At 48.1% G+C, this 17,922-nt stretch overlaps 1 protein-coding gene across 1 annotated transcript in view; it reads right to left on the bottom strand.

The window, feature by feature from the left end:
- Positions 1-16,263, bottom strand: part of LOC125130000 (guanylate-binding protein 6-like) — a 30,896-nt gene extending 14,633 nt beyond the window's left edge. Inside the window, exons 1-10 of the mRNA XM_047785351.1 lie at positions 13,178-16,263; positions 12,641-12,828; positions 9,472-9,562; positions 8,428-8,586; positions 7,891-8,078; positions 6,212-6,260; positions 5,652-5,807; positions 4,137-4,327; positions 2,197-2,413; positions 836-963 (exon numbers count right to left, since the gene is read on the bottom strand). Of these exons, the coding sequence (XP_047641307.1) occupies positions 836-963; positions 2,197-2,413; positions 4,137-4,327; positions 5,652-5,807; positions 6,212-6,260; positions 7,891-8,078; positions 8,428-8,586; positions 9,472-9,562; positions 12,641-12,828; positions 13,178-13,217 (1,407 nt within the window). The 5' untranslated portion in view covers positions 13,218-16,263. The remainder of the gene's footprint in view (positions 1-835; positions 964-2,196; positions 2,414-4,136; positions 4,328-5,651; positions 5,808-6,211; positions 6,261-7,890; positions 8,079-8,427; positions 8,587-9,471; positions 9,563-12,640; positions 12,829-13,177) is intronic.
- Between the last annotated feature and the right edge of the window lie 1,659 nt (positions 16,264-17,922).

Genomic DNA, 17,922 nt, shown 5'->3' with positions numbered 1-17,922 from the left:
AGCTCACAGCTTTCCAGAATGCTCTGTAACCAGTGGATGAACTTCGTAGAAAATGTAAACCCATCTCCTAACTCCAACCCTCAAATACTCTCTTCATCTGGCAGCTACGAAGGGGACGCAGAGACCCTTCCTCACCCCTGGGTTGGTGTTTCTCCTCCAACCTCCAGGGCAGCCTCCCCTTCACTGTAAGTGGCGGGAACCAGGAGGTGCTGCCTGGATCACCTGCCAAGACTGGAGGACTCGCCCCCAGCTGTTGGAGGGCTGGGGGAAGGGCTTCTTCAGATGCCCGCCCTCTCCATTAGAAAGGCTCCCAAAGCAGCTTCTCCATCGGGGGTCAACACCCTTGTCCCAAGGCAGAATCCTCCAAAGGGCCATTCCAGCCCAGAGCGCCCCTGGGAGCGAGGGGAAGCTGAGGACGGCGAGGCAGTGCCACCTCTTCCTCCACCCAGCCGGCTTCTCTCCCAGACACCCTCTATGAAATCCGATTGTGTGGTCTTGCCAGTGGGAATAAAGACTCTCTGAGGGCAGGACCTGTAGGTCCCTCCCTGATCTCTGCAGTTCTCAGCCCCAAGGCCTGGAACTCTGCTGTTCAGTAGCTGTTTATGGAATGAAACAAGTCACCCACACAGTGCCAAGCGTGGGATTTCTCCTATGGCGTGACTTCCTATGGCGTGCTTTCTTCCTAGGAGTTATTCAACCAAACCACAGGTCACTTCATTTACCATGGTTGGTTTACATTTTACAAATAGATCATGGCAGTTAAATTTCTAGGTTCATGAAGGCATAGGGAGAGAACCCAGAATAAAAAGTATTTCTCCGTGACTTGCTGCCTTACCTTCTCCACATCGCCCAGGCCCTCGGTGTCCAGAAGGACCAGGGTGCGGTCTGGCTTGGAGGGGTGGGGCACACACCACATCCAGATGCCCTTGGTTTCAGACCGCACTGTGGACCCCAGACGGAAACCTGCCAGGGAGGTGGAGAAAGCGACATTCAGTGACGGCAGAAAATCTAAGCAGCCGAGGGGCTACTAAGTCAGACGTACTGGAGCGTAAGTACTCAGCAGACAGGACGGTGCTTTCTCTGTTTCTTCAAGAGTGTCCTGCTTTGTGTGTCTTCTGTTTCAAGGAGGATGAGGCCAAGAAAGCGCTCCACGTGGGGACAGAGTGGCATCCATGAATCAGACATAACAGAGGTCACTGATAACCGTAACAAGAGTATTTTTTTTTTTGTCTTTTTGCCTTATCGAGGGCCACTCCCACGGCACCTGGAGGTTCCCAGGCTAGGAGTCCAATTGGAGCTGTAACCGCTGGCCTACACCAGAGCCACAGCAACGTGGGATCTGAGCCACATCTGTGACCTGCACCACAGCTCACGGCCACACCGGATCCTTAACCCACTGAGCAAGGCCAGGGATCAAACCCTCAGCCTCATGGTTCCTAGTCGGATTCATTAACCCCTGAGCCACGATGGAAACCCACAAGAGTATTTTGAAATAATGGTGAATTTTAAAGCCACAAAGACGTGGGAAAGGAAAAATTAGAAAACAATTGAGGTTATATAGTTTGCCGGACAAAACTAATGTTTAAAAAGAGGAGAGACACTGTCAAGCAGTGGCCTACAAATCTGACTGCAGCAGCTTGGTTCACTGAGAAGGTGTGAGTTTGATCCCTGGCCCAGAGCAAGTTAAGGAACTGGTGTTGCCTCAGCTGTGGCACAGGTTGCGGCTGTGGCTTGGATTTAATCCCTGGCCCAGTAACTTCCATATGCTATGGGTGGGCCATAAATTTTTTTTTTTAAAGGTGGGGGAGGAGAGGTATTAGCCACAATTAGATATGAAATTCAGGAAGTATTTTTAAGGTGATATATACTGAAACATCTCTATATATTCATGAGAATATTCCATAAAAAACCAAAATATATTTTGAGAGAAAGAAGATACATTTCTAAGAGCCCGCAATTGCTTAAGCTGGTAGGAGTTTTTGCATTAGTAGGGGTGATTTTGCTTTATGGGAATAAAACAAAGACCATGGTAACACATTACATTAAGATAGTGATTTCGTGGTGAGAATTAGAAGTGGAAGTTTGGCTTATTGAGAGGAATTTGGTTCTCCCTCCACATGACCAGGGAAGAAAACTAAGAAGCTGAGGTATCACCTGGGCGAAAGCACCTGGCCCCTGACCCAGTATAACCCTCACCATGGTTCCGTCCCGCCAGACGGTTCATCAGGTAGGATTTGCCTGTGCGATACAGTCCTACAATGGCCACCACCACCACGGGCTGAGAAATCTTCTCAAGTATCTCTAGAGCTTCCTGGTTCACTGACAGCAGCTCATTGTTGTTTTTTATCAGACAGATGGGGTCCGTCATGTTGAGGCCAGATGCCATGGCAACCTGGTAACCTAGAAGAATTTCCTGGTAGAAATAAGATCACAGAGTCATTCGCTAGCTGAGAGTTGTGCAAAGCGTCCTTCACCTTAGGACCGGGCAAGCCTTCTGTGCTTTCCAGGGGACAAAACCTAACCCAGAACGAATGTGCTGCAGAGCGTTTCCTCCTTCGTTTCCTCAACCCTCCGAGGATGCTGATGACGGCACACCAGGTGTTATCACTCTCCACAGATGTACTTCGACCGCAGCAAGATCCGAGTTATTGTTACCCAGCACGGAGGGCCTCCAATATGCTAGGCCCTATGACACATCTTAGCAAACCCAGCTAAATTGATACGTACAAAAACCTGAAACTGAGACATCAATATACCCCCTTTCAGAGAAGATAAAAGGGTCTCACAAAGGCTGGGTTAATACGTCACAGAGAAACGATTAAAAATCCAGTCGGCCGACAAATGGCAGACTAGTAAGCTCTAAGCTCTTATTTCCCAAAGGAGACATTAAAAGCAATCAAAGTATTGGCTAGAATGCCTCCATTATATTCCTGTAAAACAGTCAAAAGTATAAAGCAATCAAGCAAATTCTCTAAGAAGAAATGGCCTCATTCGAATGGTAGGAAACTCTGTGGTGGTTTTGTTTGCTCTCGGCCCACACCACTCCCCAGTGCTGTACGGCCTTGTCTGGGAAGTGGGAATTCCCAATTCCTTCCCTTGGTCCAGAGGGAACAGAGCAGATCTTGTTTCGAAAGTTCTCACCTATGTGGGGGCTACGTCTTCAGGTCTCTGTTTCACCTCACATGGACCCACATGGTAGGGGCAAAACTCGAGGTCAGGTAGAAGGAACTAGTGGGTATTGCTTAAGAAAAAATGCACAGACGTATCTCCACAGACGCCTGGACCAAGACATGACCACTGAAGATCTAAAACAGACCATGTAAGGCACCGCTGCGGTTCCCCGTTCCCTTCTTGAGACTAAAGAGGGCAGAGCAGATGGCATTTACAATGTTCCGACATGTCACGGGCTGCCTGAAGGACTGGTCTCTGTCTTACCTCACTTGGACCGCAAGCAAGGAGAAGCAGGGGGCCTTGGCTGGGAAGGCTGCAGGGAGACTGACCAGTAGACACCGCTGACAAGACATCATGCGTGTGTGACATGGAGATTTATAACACGAAAAACATGTTTGGTCTTGGTCCCTGTTCCCGGCATATAGCTTCTAAAATCCTAGCTGATGAGAGTGATGGGTTTATCTTTCGTATGACTTTTGGCCTCTTGATCTGTGGTCTGCAAGAGCTCCAGCGTGATCGAGGTGAAAGTACAGCATGGTGTTATTTGTAACAGGCTCCTTTCAACCACACCTATTTTTAAGATAGGGAGGTGACTGTGGAAAGCCCCTAGATATTCACAGACTAGAGACTGGTCACTAGGTCCAAGTCTCCCCTCTGACAGGATCTGTCTCAGGGTCCCATGAGAGCATTCAGGAATCCCTCAAACAGCAGCCCAAGAGCTGGGGAAGGTATTTATATGCACACATGCTCCGAGGTGCCAAGGTCCTCCTGGACTCCAGAAACTCAGGGAAAACAGCACGAGTGATTGGCTATAAGCCGTGAAACTCTCAGGGGTTCTACTGCATCAAGAGCAGTAAAGAACATGGTGCTTCCTTCTGTGACTTGGCTTTAACTTTCGACCCTTCTCTTCTTCAGGTCCCAGGGCTCGGTCCCAAAGTCACGGCCCAGGCCCAGCCCAGACTTACTTCCAGAATCTTAATCCTCTCATTCATTTGTCTCTGTTCGTTCTCTATTTCTCTTATCTCCTCTATCATCTGGGCTCTAAATCTCCTGAAGGCTTCTTCTTGGTCTTCCAAATCCTGCTGCAACGCTTTAGCATGTTGCTCAGGAAGCTCTTTTTCTCTCTCGGGAAAAGCCGACGCCTCTCCTTTGTCACCTGTTCCAGGAAGATTTGAGAGAGGGAAGAAAGCAACAGTCATCGCTGAGAGCTACAACCCCTCATCTCCCACACCCCCCGCGTTCTCGGTCTGGAAAAAGCAGATGGACGTCGCACTTTGCCTGTGACCCCACACAAGGGCAGTTTTGAGAACGTGCCAGGAAAGGCCCTGACTGGCAGGCTGGACCTGCAGAGGACTCCCAGAAGGACAGGCAGCCCCTTCTTTCTGCTGTTCCCCCTGTTCAGACACGTTCCTCCTGTGTCAGAGTCCCCGAGAGCACGGCAGGAACCCACCCACCCCACCGGGAGCGGAGGCTTCCACTGTGCCCCCGCGTGACGTCTTCCCCTGTCACTCAGCCCCTCTCGCACCACGGCCCTTAAGCCCTTGGAAAGCCGTGGTCTTCCAGCCGGTGCCACAGCTCTTCCAATTTCTGCTCAAGAAGCGTGTTGTCCCTGTCAGCTGCATCCCACTCCGATGACTGCGCTGCTCCAGGAGGATGGGACAGCGAGAAGGAGATTTCAGCACTGTGAGCTGCACCCCCCCAAGCCCCAGAATTCCACAATTCAAGGACCACACTGCCTGGAGAAAGACGACAGACGCGTCTCAATTCACCTGTGATTAGACACACGGGTGGGGTTGTGACTGTGCGAGGAGAATAATGGGTTGTCCAGCTGGACCTACAAGCCCGGCGTGTCTGGTTCTTTTCTGATAGAGCAAAGAGTGTTCCGAGAAGGAGAGGAATGACGAGCCCCTGGAAGTCCCTGCTGTCAAGAGACCCTTGCACGAACTCTCCCAAGACACAGTGGGTGGAGCCCTCCCCTGTATGTGCTGAGAAATGTTCTCTTTCTCTTTTGTCCTCTGTCATTTGGAGTCTTAATCCCTCATAGACTCTTTCTTGCAACTCCTGCTGCAGCTCTTTAAACTGGGCTGGGAGACACTCCAAATCCTTCTCAGCTGCCTCATTTTTGGCCTGTTCTTCTGCTCCAGGAAGAGAGTAGAGAGCAAGGAAATAAAGTCATCCTTAGACATATAACCTGCCTATCCCAGCGACGCATTTGCCCAGGTACTAGACTGTACTGAAAGCAGACAGACATGTCTAAATTCATCACACCCATGAATCCATGGCAGGTGTGAGAATGTGCTAAGAAAGGCCTGACTGACTGGCCGGATGGACCTTGAGCCAGATGTCTTGTTGTGGTCGATGTCTCAGAGGGTGTCGCGGAGGAGAGGACGTGCCTTGCTTTTAGAAGGTTCTCTGTCTGGGGTCTCAGATAGTGCTGCGGAGAACTAACCCCCCGTTTTGCACGGTCGCCTCCCATGTACCTGCTGAGGTCGTTTCTATTTCTCTTTGTTTATCTGTCATGCGGCCTCTTAACTCCTCCAGGATTCTCTCGTGGTCGTCCAACCTGCGTTCCAGCTCCATCATCTTTTGCAGAAGAAGCTTCTCCCTCTGAGCTGCCTCCAGGTTGGCTGGCTCTCCTGTGCCAGGAAGAATGCAGAAAAGGCAGCAAACGGCCATCAGCTGAGAGGCTCCACCTCCCCACCCCCCGCACCCTGTGCCAAACCCTCCACTTTCTCAGGGACCAAGCCTGTCAGGACAAAGCAGGTGGACCGTCTGCATGGACCTGTGAGCCCACATCAAGGGCAGGCTTGGGAGTTGCTAGGAAAGGCCCTGACTGGATGGCGGGCCCTACAGCCACACGGGGCCTGTTTCTGTTCAGATGCAGCAGAGTGTGCTCACGGAAGCAGACGACCACCCGGGCTGCTGGAACTTGTTCCTCTCAGCCTTCTCTGAGGGCACTGCAGGAACCTGGCCCCCCCATGGTGAGCTGAGTCCTGCTCTCTACCTGTTAAGACCATTTCTGCCTCAAGAAGGAACGCACCTGTCTTCATGGAGCCGTCCTTTGGTTTTTCTCTAGCACTCAGTAAGCCCTGGGGACCAAAAGGGGACAAAGGGGACAATGTCAGGCGGTTCTAACCTGAATTTCCACTGAGAAACTCTGAGAAAAGCACTGTTCTTCATTGCTTATCCTGATTGCGTCCAACTGCCTACATCTCGGGTTTCCACGCTCCACCTCCCTCACCCCCTCCAGCCTTCTTGGCAGTGTTGCTTCCACTACCCACGCTGTAGGTTTTAGCTGAGAAAGGAATGCCCAGGTTTACAAGTGCGGAGCTTTTGGTGCTCTCCTGTTTTTTATGTGATGTGTTTTTCTGCCTGTGGTTCTTCGGATAACATCCCACCTTGGATCACACACACATCTTTAAAAATTGTCATCCCGGGCCTCTTCCATTAAGATTGCCTAAACTCCCCTCCCCACGAGAAATCACTGTACCTTACCTTGGTACATTTGCATCGATTGTACATTTTAAATGCATGAACTGTATGTCTTGCCGATTCTACCTCAATAAAACGGTCTAGAGAAACTTGAATACTCCCATGTCAGAAAAATATATCTAAGTGCTCCACTTCCTTTTTCCTTTTTTTTTTTGTTTTTGTTTGTTTGTTTGTTTGTTTTTTGTTTTGCTATGTCTGAGGCGTGTGGAAGTTCCCAGGCCACGGACAGATCCAGGGCCCCTGTAGTAACCCAAACCATTGCAGGGACAATGCTGGATGCCTAACCCTTGCACCACAAGGAAAATCCTGCAGTTCTCTTTTGAAGACTACTAGTAAGAGCTTTATTGCCCTGAGATGTCCTCGTGAAATGTGGGGTTTGCATGCTACACGTTCGATTGTTCCTGGCATCTATAGCATCCTTGGATTCCATCCACAGAGTTGGAATAACAGGGATAAAAATTACAGCAATATTCAGACAAAGAGAGATCTGGTAAGAGGATCTTCCCATAGAAAAATGGGTTTCTAAACACAGAACAGAGTGGAAAAAAGCAACAAGCTCAACATGACGGAAATGTGCTCCAGGCGCATCTGGAAACTGAGCGAGTGTCCATTCACGGAGGAGGTCCGTGCACCTGTACAGACTCAGCTTCACAGGACCGACTTCCAGAAAAAGTGCCGGAGTGTGGAAAGGTAGCAAATAAAAGAGAGTCGCATAGTCCATGAGAACTCTCTGACCAGGAGGAAGCAGATCCTTTTACTGTGAATGCAGCAAAGCTGTGGCCGGTATGGTGGCCACCAGGGAGCAGGAGGAGCATGAAGAATCAACTCTTAGGACAAATCACAGGCACGGCTTCCCTAGGCTTTCCTGCTTCCATGAGATGGACTCGGTTAGAATACCTAGGTGATGAACCCGGGCTCCCCTTTGACTACGGCTTCCCTGGGATCATGCGGGGGCCCCTCCCGAGGGCAGCACACGCCCTCCAGGAGTGCTTTATCATCTGAAAACTGCCGAAGGGACCGAATTCCTCCAGGAAATCTGCACAAACTCACTGCGAACCCAACTCTAGGGCCTGACTCTAAGCCAGGAAAAGCTCAGGGCTTCTGGTGAATCGAAAGCCATGCTGGACAGCGGTGCTTCTCTGGGACTTGGCCCTGATTCTCCCCCCCGCCTTCCCGAGGTCCCAGACTCTATTCCACAGTCCCTGCCCAGATCCGGCATAGACTTACCTCCAGCCTCTCAATCTTCTCTCTCATCTCTCTCAGATGCTTACGTCTCTCTATCATCGCCTCTGTCCTTTTGGCTCTAAATCCCTTGAGGACTTGTTCTTGGTCCTCCAACTTGCTCAGCAACTCTGTAACCTTTTCCTCCAGTGGCTCCTCTTCTCTCCCAGTGGACTCATTTTTGGCCTGCTCTTCTGCTCCAGGAAGATTGTAAAGAGGCCAAAGAATAAAGTCAGTCCTAAGAGCTACAAGCCCTTCCCGCAACCCCATGTTCTCAGGGACCAAACTGTCTGGACAATCAGGAAGGGGACGTGTCTAAATGCACCTGTGGTCCCCCATCGGTCGCGGGTTTGAGAGTCTACTAGGAAAGGCCTGACTGGCTGGACGGACCTTCAGCCACACTGGGCCTTGTCGTGGTCAATGTCTCAGAGGGTGTCATGGAGGAGAGGACGTGCCTTGCTTTTAGAAGGTTCTCTGTCTGGGGTCTCAGATAGCACTGCGGGGAATTGACGCCCCTGTTCTGCACGGTTGCCTCCCATGTACCTGCTGAGGCCATTTCCATTTCTCTTCCTCCATCTGTCATGTGGCCTCTTAACCTCTCCAGGATTCTCTCGTGGTCCACCAACTTGTGTTCCAGCTCTGCAATCTTTTGCAGAATAAGCTCCTTCTCCCTCTGAGCTGCCTCCAGGTTGGCTGGCTCTCCTGTGCCAGGAAGAATGCAGAAAAGGCAGCAAACGGCCATCAGCTGAGAGGCTCCACCCCCCACCCCCACCCCACCCCCGCACCCTGTGCCAAACCCTCCACTTTCTCAGGGACCAACCCTGTCGGGACAAAACAGATGGTCCGTCTGCATGGACCTGTGAGCCCACATCAAGGGCAGACTTGGGAGTTGCTAGGAAAGGCCCTGACTGGCTGGTGAGCCCTACAGCCACACGGGGCCTGTTTCTGTTCAGATGCAGCAGAGTGTGCTCACGGAAGCAGACGAAGCTCTTGCTGGTGACGTTCTGAAAGTCCCTCCTGGTGGGGTCTCAGGGGACCCAGCACGACCCTCCTCACCCAGTGTGAGCCAAACCCTAACCTCCACCTGCTGCTCTCTTTGCATTTTCTTTTATCCCCTCTGTCATTTTGGCACTTGGTCCCACAGAGCATCCTTTTTGTTCCCCTAACTTTTGCTGCAGTTCCCTATCTTTCTGCTCAGGAAGTTCACTTTCCTTCGCAGCTGCCTTGCTCTTGCCTGGCTTTTCTGCTCCAGGAAGATTATAAAGCGGGACAGAGATGGCAGTCCGTCCTGAGGGCGCAACCCCCCCCCCCCACTCCTCTGCTTTCTCTGTGTGCAAACTGTCTTGACAAAGCCAACGGCCATGTCTAAATCCACCTGGTGACCACACAGCAGGGCAGAAAGTAAAATCCGCTGGGAAAGGCCCTGAATGGCTGACTGGTCCTACAACCATGGCTCAGATTGTTACTTTCAGAAGTTGCCGTGTGTGTTCACAGAACGATCGATACTCGTGGTTTCTGTAAGTTCTCTTGGTGGGAGTTTTCTGAGAGCACTGCAGCACCAAACTCCACTGTGAGCTGAGCCCTCACCTGCACCTGCGGATGACTTTTCTGCATCTCGAAGGGGGTCCCCGTTCTTTACGCAGCATTTCTTTCGTTTTTTTGTTATCCCCAGGAAGCTCTGGAGATCACAGAGGGGAAATAGATGTCAGGCAGGTCACCCCTGAACTTCCATTTAAAAAGTCTGAGAAAAGAATTGTTCTGGATCACATGCTCGGTTGCCCGCCCCTGCCCAGAGCACATGGCCCGCCATCCCGCCGCTCCCTGCCCTGCAGCCCCTTGCCAGGGTTCCTCCACCCCCCGTGCCAGCTTCCACCAGTCAGAAGACGGCGCAGTTTTACAAATACGTGTCCTTGGTGCTTTTGCATGCTTCGCATGCTGTTCTTCTGTTTGCTGCTTTTCTGATAACATCTCACCCTGGATGATATGTACCAATCTTTCAAAACTTATTTCACACTGTGAAGTAAACTTTGTCTTTTGTGACAAGACTAGAAAAAATTAAACATAAAACCTTTTTGCTACCCTTTGCCTTGGTCTTTCTCCCCACGCTGCTCTGTGAACATGCGCTATGCAGCCACTGAGCCTCCCTGTCATCAGAAATACCTGCTCAACTGTGACGAGTAACACTCAGCCAGCGTCCGGGAGGCAGCTCCTTAAAAGACAACATTCCAGAGTTCCTGGTGTGGTGCAGCGGAAACGAATCTGACTAGTATCCATGAGGATGTGGGTTCGATCCCTGGCCTCACTCCGTGCATTAAGGATTGGATGCTGTGGTCGCTGTGGTGTTGGCGGGCGGCTGGAGCTCAGATTGGACCCCTAGCCTGGGAACTTCCATATGCCGCAGGTGTGACCCTAAAAAGCAAAAAAAAAAAAAAAAATTTAAAAAGAGACAACAGTCCTTCCTGATCTTATAAGGGGCCACTCACTGCTTAGATACAGATTGTGGAAAGGAACAATCATATGTCATGTGTTGTACAGCCCTCTGTCTCCAAAACCTTATATAACTGTGCCTCAACTTCTAGAGGGCAGATCAGTTCTCAGAGCTTTTGAGATGCTCTTCTTGGGTTATAATCTTCAAATTTTGCTTGAATAGACTTTTTCCATGTCTTTCTTACATTGACTGATTAATTTTCCTGAACATATACTTGGCATGGTTGGCAGGATATCGGACACCCACCCACAGACACCTGGAGGTCACCCACAACAGGTGCTCTGCACCTCCATGGCCCATTGAACCCCCCACCCCCACCCCGGCTTCTCAGTACCTATCAGCTGTCCAGGTGAGTTCTCCTGGTCGTCAGCTCTCATTGCTTGAGTGGTGGTCTTAAACCTTTTAATCGAGCTGGTTTTCATTTTAAGATTTGGAGTCTTAAGGCACAATGGCGCATTTCCTAGGCATGACTTAAAGAGTCTGGGCAGGGAGCTCAGGGAGGCACAGGTGCCTGAGTTTTTAATAAAGTTTTAAGTTTTTTGGCTTAAATTGAAAGAAAAAAAAAAAGAGTGGGTATATGATCTGAACACAACTTTGGCTGTGAAATGAGAGACTGAATTATTCAGGTCTGAAGAATACAGGGGCGGTTTGCTCCATTCAGCCACAAGGCGTCCTCAGGGACTGAGGACCTAGCAGAAGGGTCTGGGGCTCAGTCCTCATGACAGTGTCTTAAGGAGAATCCCACTACGACCAGTGAGCCAACACTGCTCTTCCAGGGGGGCATGACCGAGGCCGATGACTAGTGCTCTGAGAGCCCGCGATGGTTTTAGGCTGTCATAGGAGAAACCGCAGCACATAAAAGACGTAGTCCTACGTCAGGAAGATTTTCTCAATCGTCTTCCTGATGTGCAATCACCGTACACTTACACTGGAACTTGTGTATCCATTATACAATTTAAATGCATGAAATTTATGGTGTATAAATTATATCTCCAAAAAAACTGTTTTTTGAGTTTATTATTACTCCCATCTCAGAAAAGAAAACTGAGGTATTCTTTTTAAGACTACTATTAAGTTTCTTTTTTTTTCTTTTTTTTTTTGTCTTTTTGCCATTTCTTGGGCCGCTCCTGAAGCATGTGGAGGTTCCCAGGCTAGGGGTCCGATCAGAGCAGTAGCCACCGCGGCCTACACCAGGGCCACAGCAACGTGGGATCTGAGCCGCGTCTGCAACCTACACCACAGCTCATGGCAACGCCGGATCCTTAACCCACTGAGCAAGGCCAGGGATCGAACCCGCAACCTCATGGTTCCTAGTCGGATTCCCTAACCACTGCGCCACGACGGGAACTCCAAGACCACTATTAAGTTTCTTAACACCCGAGACATCCTTGTGACAAGCCAGCTTTGCGCTGTGTCAGCTCTAGCTCTCCTCGTGGCTGTAGCCTCCTTTGAGTCTTTCTACAGCGGGTGATTAACAGTGAAATAAGTACCAACAAAACAAAGATCAAGAAAGACATGGTCAGAAATTCCTCCTAGGGAACCTTCTGTTATTATGACTGGAGGAGAATACCCTGAAAACGCAGCAAACTCAAAATCACTTACATGCGTTCAAGCACATCAGGAAATCTTACAAGTGTTCAGTCAAAAGGACCTCTGCGACCCTATGCTACTTGGCTTCAGAGGTCAGTCAGATTTCAAGGAAAAGTGCCTGGGTTTGGAAGAGAAGGTGATGGGAGAGAGTCATATAGTACTTCATCTCTCTCTAGCGCAGATTCTGATTCGGAGGAACTGGAATCCTTCTACTGGAAACACGAGTTGCCCTATGCCCCAGCAGGTGGCCTCTAGGAGGTAAGAGGACGAATCAGCTACTAAGACAGGTTACCACGTTCTGCTGTAGTGACTTCTCCTGCCTTTATTAGATACACTTGGTTAGAACATCTACTTGGTGAGCGGAGAACCGCATTTGAATAGGCTCCACAAGATCAACCAGGAATCCTCAACACAGCAGCAGAAGCCCTGGGAAATTTATTCACATGCCATAAGCACTTGGGGGTATGAAGTTCCCCCTGGACTCTTAGAAACTCAGTGTGAACAGAACTCAAGTGCCTGGATATTAGCCATGAAAACCTCAGAACTTCTAGTGAATCAAAGGCAGACAGGACACGGGTGCTTCTCCCTGTGACTTTGCTTTAATTTCCAGCCATCCCTTCCTGGGGTTCGAGGGCTCTGTGCACAGTCTGTGTGTGCCCTGACCCCGACCAGACTTACCTCGATTGCTTCAATCCTCTCATCCATATTTCTCAGAAGTTTCTTTCTTTCTCTTACTTCCAGGGTCATTTTGGCTCGAAATCCCTGGAAGACATTTTCTTGGTTCACCAGCTTGTGCTGCAGCTTTTTAACATGTTGCTTAAGAAGCACCTTTTCTTCCCCAGAGGTCTCTCTCTTGTCCTGCTCGGCTGCTCCGGCAAGATTTTAGAGAGAGACAGAAAGAAGAGTCAGCCCTGGGAGCTACAACCCCCACCCTGAAACCTCCACTTTCCCCGTGACCCAACTGTCTGGGAAGTGTGTTTGGAGATGTCTGCATTCTCCTGTGATCGCACATGAAGGGCAGGTGTGAGGATGTGTCGGGGAGGCCCCCACTGGCTGGCTGGACCCCAACCACAGTGCACCTTGTTCCTTTCAGATGAGGTAGGGTGTGTGCGCAGAAGGAGAGGAAGCCTCTGCTCCAGGCACTTTCTCCTGCAGGAGTCTCAGAGGACACTGCCGGGACCACCCGCCCACCAGGCGCTGAGCCCTCCCCTGTACCTGTGGAGGTCCTTTCTCGTTCTCTTCCCTCTTCTGTCATTTTGGCAGCAAGTCCTGGGTGAACGGTTTCTTGGTTCTGCTCTCTTTGCAGCTGCTCTTTAAATTGTGCTGAACAGGCTTGTTCCTTCTCAGGTGTCCATCTGTCGGCACGCTCTGCTGCTTGAGGAGAATTTTAGGCAGGGAGGAAAACAGCCCTCAACCCTGAGAGCTCCAATCATCCTATCCCAACCTCCCACTTTGCTTGTGACCCAACTGTCCGGAAAAAGCAGATGGGTATGTCTAAATTCGCCTGTGACCACAGATCAGGGCAGCTTTGAGACTGTGCCAGGAAAGGTCCCCAGTGGGACTCAGTTATAATTGTACCCCAGTGGGTGCAGTTATTTTCATATGGAGCAGAAAATACTAGTGTGTCTGCAGAAGGAGAGGAAGCTCCCTGCTTGAGTAAGTGTCAGTGGTCAGGGTTCTCAGAGGGCATTGCGGGAACCCACCCATCCCACCTGAGCTGAGACCTCCCCTGCACCTGCTAAGACCTCTTCTGCATCAGGCAGGAGCTCATCTGCAACAAGGACCTTGACAAGTTAGTCTACAAATGGATCCCCAGGCATTTTATCAATTGCAAATTACAGAGTTGTGAGGCTTGGACATAAAGTCTTCATCAGAATAAAACAATAATCTGCCAAAAGCACACCATTTCTGTTTGGTCTTCTTTTATTAGAGTCTTCAGGCTCTGAGAAATAAGGGACGTGGAGGTAAAACATAACCCTGAACAGCCACTTTATACTCACTGGATGTGCATTTTCCCCTTTCATGGATGAGACTAAGGGAAACCGCAAAAAGATATGAATTCTTTCGAAAAATCTATTTTGAAAAACTAGACTCAGCTGTGAAAGAACCACACGTTTTAGCTTCACAGAAACAAAGTAGTATCATTCCCTCCTGTTCAGAAGTGGTTTTCAAACTTTAACATAGATGGGGAGTTTCCAAAGTGATTGTAAAACCCAGATTCTCAGGCCTGAGTCTATACGTGTGACAAAAGCCACTAGTGAGTCTGATGTTTTCAAGGGACACCTTTCTATGAAAAAAAAAAAACCAAATTTTGGCTGGAGATAATTTTATCCGATAAAGTCTGTGATGTGGGACTGAATTCATTCTTCGCTGGTGATTTTCAGAGCCCTCACTGCAGAGCTCTATAAATATGAACAACCTCTTTCGATGATAATTGTCCGTAGGCTCCTGGATGCAGCGCACCCCTGTTCTCTGGATGTGCAAACCCCCACTTCTGGAAGGGGATGCTGTTTGATCAAGGAGGTCCACAGAGAGAACTGAGCCTTCCCTTTTGAAAATCAGTTGGAAAATAAGTATGAAAGTACCTTTCCTCGGTCTGCTTAATTGTGGTAAAATGCATTAACACAGTATTTACCATCGAACCACTTTTAAGTAAGTAGTTCAGTAGCATTAAGAACACTCATATCGTGTGCAGTCCTCACCGCCATCCATCTCCAGAAAGGTTTCATCTATAAAACTGCAACTCTCTATCCAATAAACACTCACTCCCAAGCCCCCTCTTCCCAGCCCCTGGCAACCACCATTCTGTTTTCTGTCTCTCTGACTTTTACACAAAGTTCCTCATATAAGTGCAACAATACAGTATCTTTCTGTGACTGGCTTATTTCACGGAGCATAGTGTCTTGCAGATTCCCTCGAGTTGGGCTCTATGTCAGAATCTCCTTCGTTTCTAAGGCTCAATAATGTTCTATCGAGTGTCCAGACCACATCTTGCCTTGCCATTCATCCACCCATGAACATTTTCTTAGGTCTCCGTTTACCTGTTGTGTGTGATGCTGCTGAGGAAATGCATTCACAGATATTTTGTTGAGACACGGCTTTCAGTTTGGGGGTCTGTATTCAGAATGAGACCTGCTAGATCACATGGAGGTTCTGTTTTGGATTTTTGTGGTGTATTTTTAGATTCCTATCAGTAGCACACAAGAGTTCCAGTTTCTCCTCACCCGCGACCTGGCTCGTACTGATTAGTTTCATGGATCTCTGCATTGTTTCTCCATTCTTTACAATATCCCTCCTTCTCTGTGGTTTTACTTTCCATGTTTTCAATTACCTACAGTCAGCTTCAGCACAGAGATACTAAATAGAGCATTTCAGACGTAAACCATTCATAAGTTTTAAATCGTGCACCATGCTGAGTAAGGGGATGTAATCGTGCGCCATCCTGCTCTGTCCTACCTGTGAATGAATCACGCCCTTGTCCAGTGTACCCGCTCGGTGTGTGTTACCTGTCTGTTAGTATAGGATCAAACAAAGTACACCTAAGGCTTGGTACTATCCAGGTTTTTGACACCCACTGGGGTCTTGGAACGTATTCCTGTGGATAAGGGGAGAATCCTGTATGTCATTTATCTTTCCTCTAACTTTTGTTATTTACTTGCTGGCTTTGGATATAGTTTGTTCTGTAATTTTTTTTTTTTTTTTTTTTTTAGGTCGTAGAGGTAGAGGTCTTTTTTTTGATGGAAGCATTTACACTATAAATTTCCTGTTTCACACAGTCTCCCCTAAGTTTTGGTATATTGCGTTATTGCTATCACTCCTCTTTAAGCATTTTTAAATTTCTCCTGTGATTTCTTCCTTGATCTATTGATAGTTTAAGAATGTGTTACTTAATTTCTTCAAATTAGTTAACGTTCCAATTTTACTTCTGTTGTTGATAACTTCATCCTTTGTGATCAGAGAAGATACTTTGTAGGATATCTGGCTTTTAAAGCCTATTGAGATTAAATTGGTGGTCAAATATACACATACGGTCTACCCTGGAAACCCTCCTATGTGCTCTTGAGGAGACTATGTATCCGGTGCTTTTGGTAGAGTGTTCTGCAGTGTCTGTTAGAGCTAGATGATTTCCTTTACTTTTCAAGTCCTCTCTTTCCTGAATCCTCTGCTGTGTGGTTACCCTCTCCACTAGTGAGAGCTGGATATTGAAGACTTCAACTATTATCATAGTTTATTGTAGTTTTTTATTTTCATTTCAATGCTGTAAATTTTTGCTGCATATATTTTATTTTCTGTTATTAGGTACGTAAGTGATTATAATTACATTTTTTATATTGAACATTTAGTTACTAGTTAATATACTTTGTCTCTTGTCACATGTTTCATCTTAAAAGACCAATTTGTCTCGTACAAGTATAGCCACCCATGCTGTCTTAGGGTTATTATTTTCATGAATAATTTCTTCCATCCTTTGACTTTCAAGCAGTTGGTGTCTTTGCTCTAAAGTAAGTGTCTTGCAGACAGCACATAGGTAGATCATTTTTGAAATCAAATCTGTCCATCTCTGTCTTTTGACTGCAGTTTAATCTATGTACATTTAGAGTAATTCCTATTAGAGAGGGATTATTGCTGCCATTTGGCTATTTGTATTCTATGCGTCTTATAACATTTGTTGGCCCTCATTTCCTACATTATAGTCTTTTATGTTTATTTGACATTTTGTACCAAAACATTTAATTCCCCAATTATTTCCTTTTGTGTGTATTCTATAGTTATTTTCTCTGAGGTTACCATGGGGATTATGTTTAATATCCCAAAGCCATAATACTCTAAGTTTATTCCAGCTTAACTGGAATAATATGCAAAATCTCTGCTCCTTTACAGTTCTGTTCCCATCTCTTTTAGTTATGTCATCCAGTGTTACTGCTGGCACAGGCAGCCCCATCCTATGATGCAGTGCGGTGGCTCTACCCAAAGCTGAGGAAACAGGGTCAAGGGGCACTGTGACTCCTGGGAAGCAAGGTCAGCACCTCACCTGAGCGAACTCCCCCCAGAACTAAGGCTTAAGCACAGGATGAGAGAAAACTGTCCGTGAGGCCCATGCGGAGGGAGACCTGCGACTCCGAGGACCTGGGGCACCTGGACACGAAGTGTTACGACACGGGTTCCACGCATGTCTTCCACCGTTTGAACTTAGCTGTTGAAAACAGCTATTAAACGCGTGATGAGGACAGCAAATACCCAACAAAATCTGGAGTTCCCGTCGTGGCGCAGTGGTTAACGAATCCGACTAGGAACCATGAGGTTGTGGGTTCGATCCCTGCCCTTGCTCAGTGGGTTAACGATCCGGCGTTGCCGTGAGCAGTGGTGTAGGTTGCAGATGAGGCTCAGATCCTGTGTTGCTGTGGATTTGGCGAAGGCCAGAGGCTACAGCTCCGATTGGACCCCTAGCCTGGGAACCTCCATATGCCGTGGGAGCAGCCCAAGAAATAGCAAAAAAGAAAGACAAAAAAAAAATCTGAGATTTTAAATTGACAATTCCAGGGGGAGTTCCCTGGTAGTCTAGGGCTTAGGACTTGGTGCTTTCACTGCTGCAGCCTGGGTGCAATCCCTGGTCTGGGAAATAAGATCACACACCACGCCATGGCCAAAAACCAAACCAAAAAAAACCCCCCATAAATCGATGATTCCAATTTAATATAAGACAGGTCTGTAAAATATAATATATGGAGAAACAGTTATAATGTTCCATGGACTGAAGGAGTTTGGGGCTCCAAAAGGGAAAAAGCTTTTGACTTCTCCTTGCTAAGAAGTCATCCAGATTCTTTGGCCACACAGTTTAAGAATCATCTTCTGTGCAGGGAAATTGAGTCATTGGGAAATTGTTTTGTTTTGTTTTTTAAATAGAAATACTCCCCAAAAATAGGATGTACCTTATAAGCCCATGAAAAAGTATATCTTAA

The sequence above is a fragment of the Phacochoerus africanus genome, chromosome 6, assembly GCF_016906955.1.
Source record: "Phacochoerus africanus isolate WHEZ1 chromosome 6, ROS_Pafr_v1, whole genome shotgun sequence".
Classification (NCBI taxonomy): domain Eukaryota; kingdom Metazoa; phylum Chordata; class Mammalia; order Artiodactyla; family Suidae; genus Phacochoerus; species Phacochoerus africanus.
This window is presented reverse-complemented; position numbering and strand designations above follow the sequence as displayed.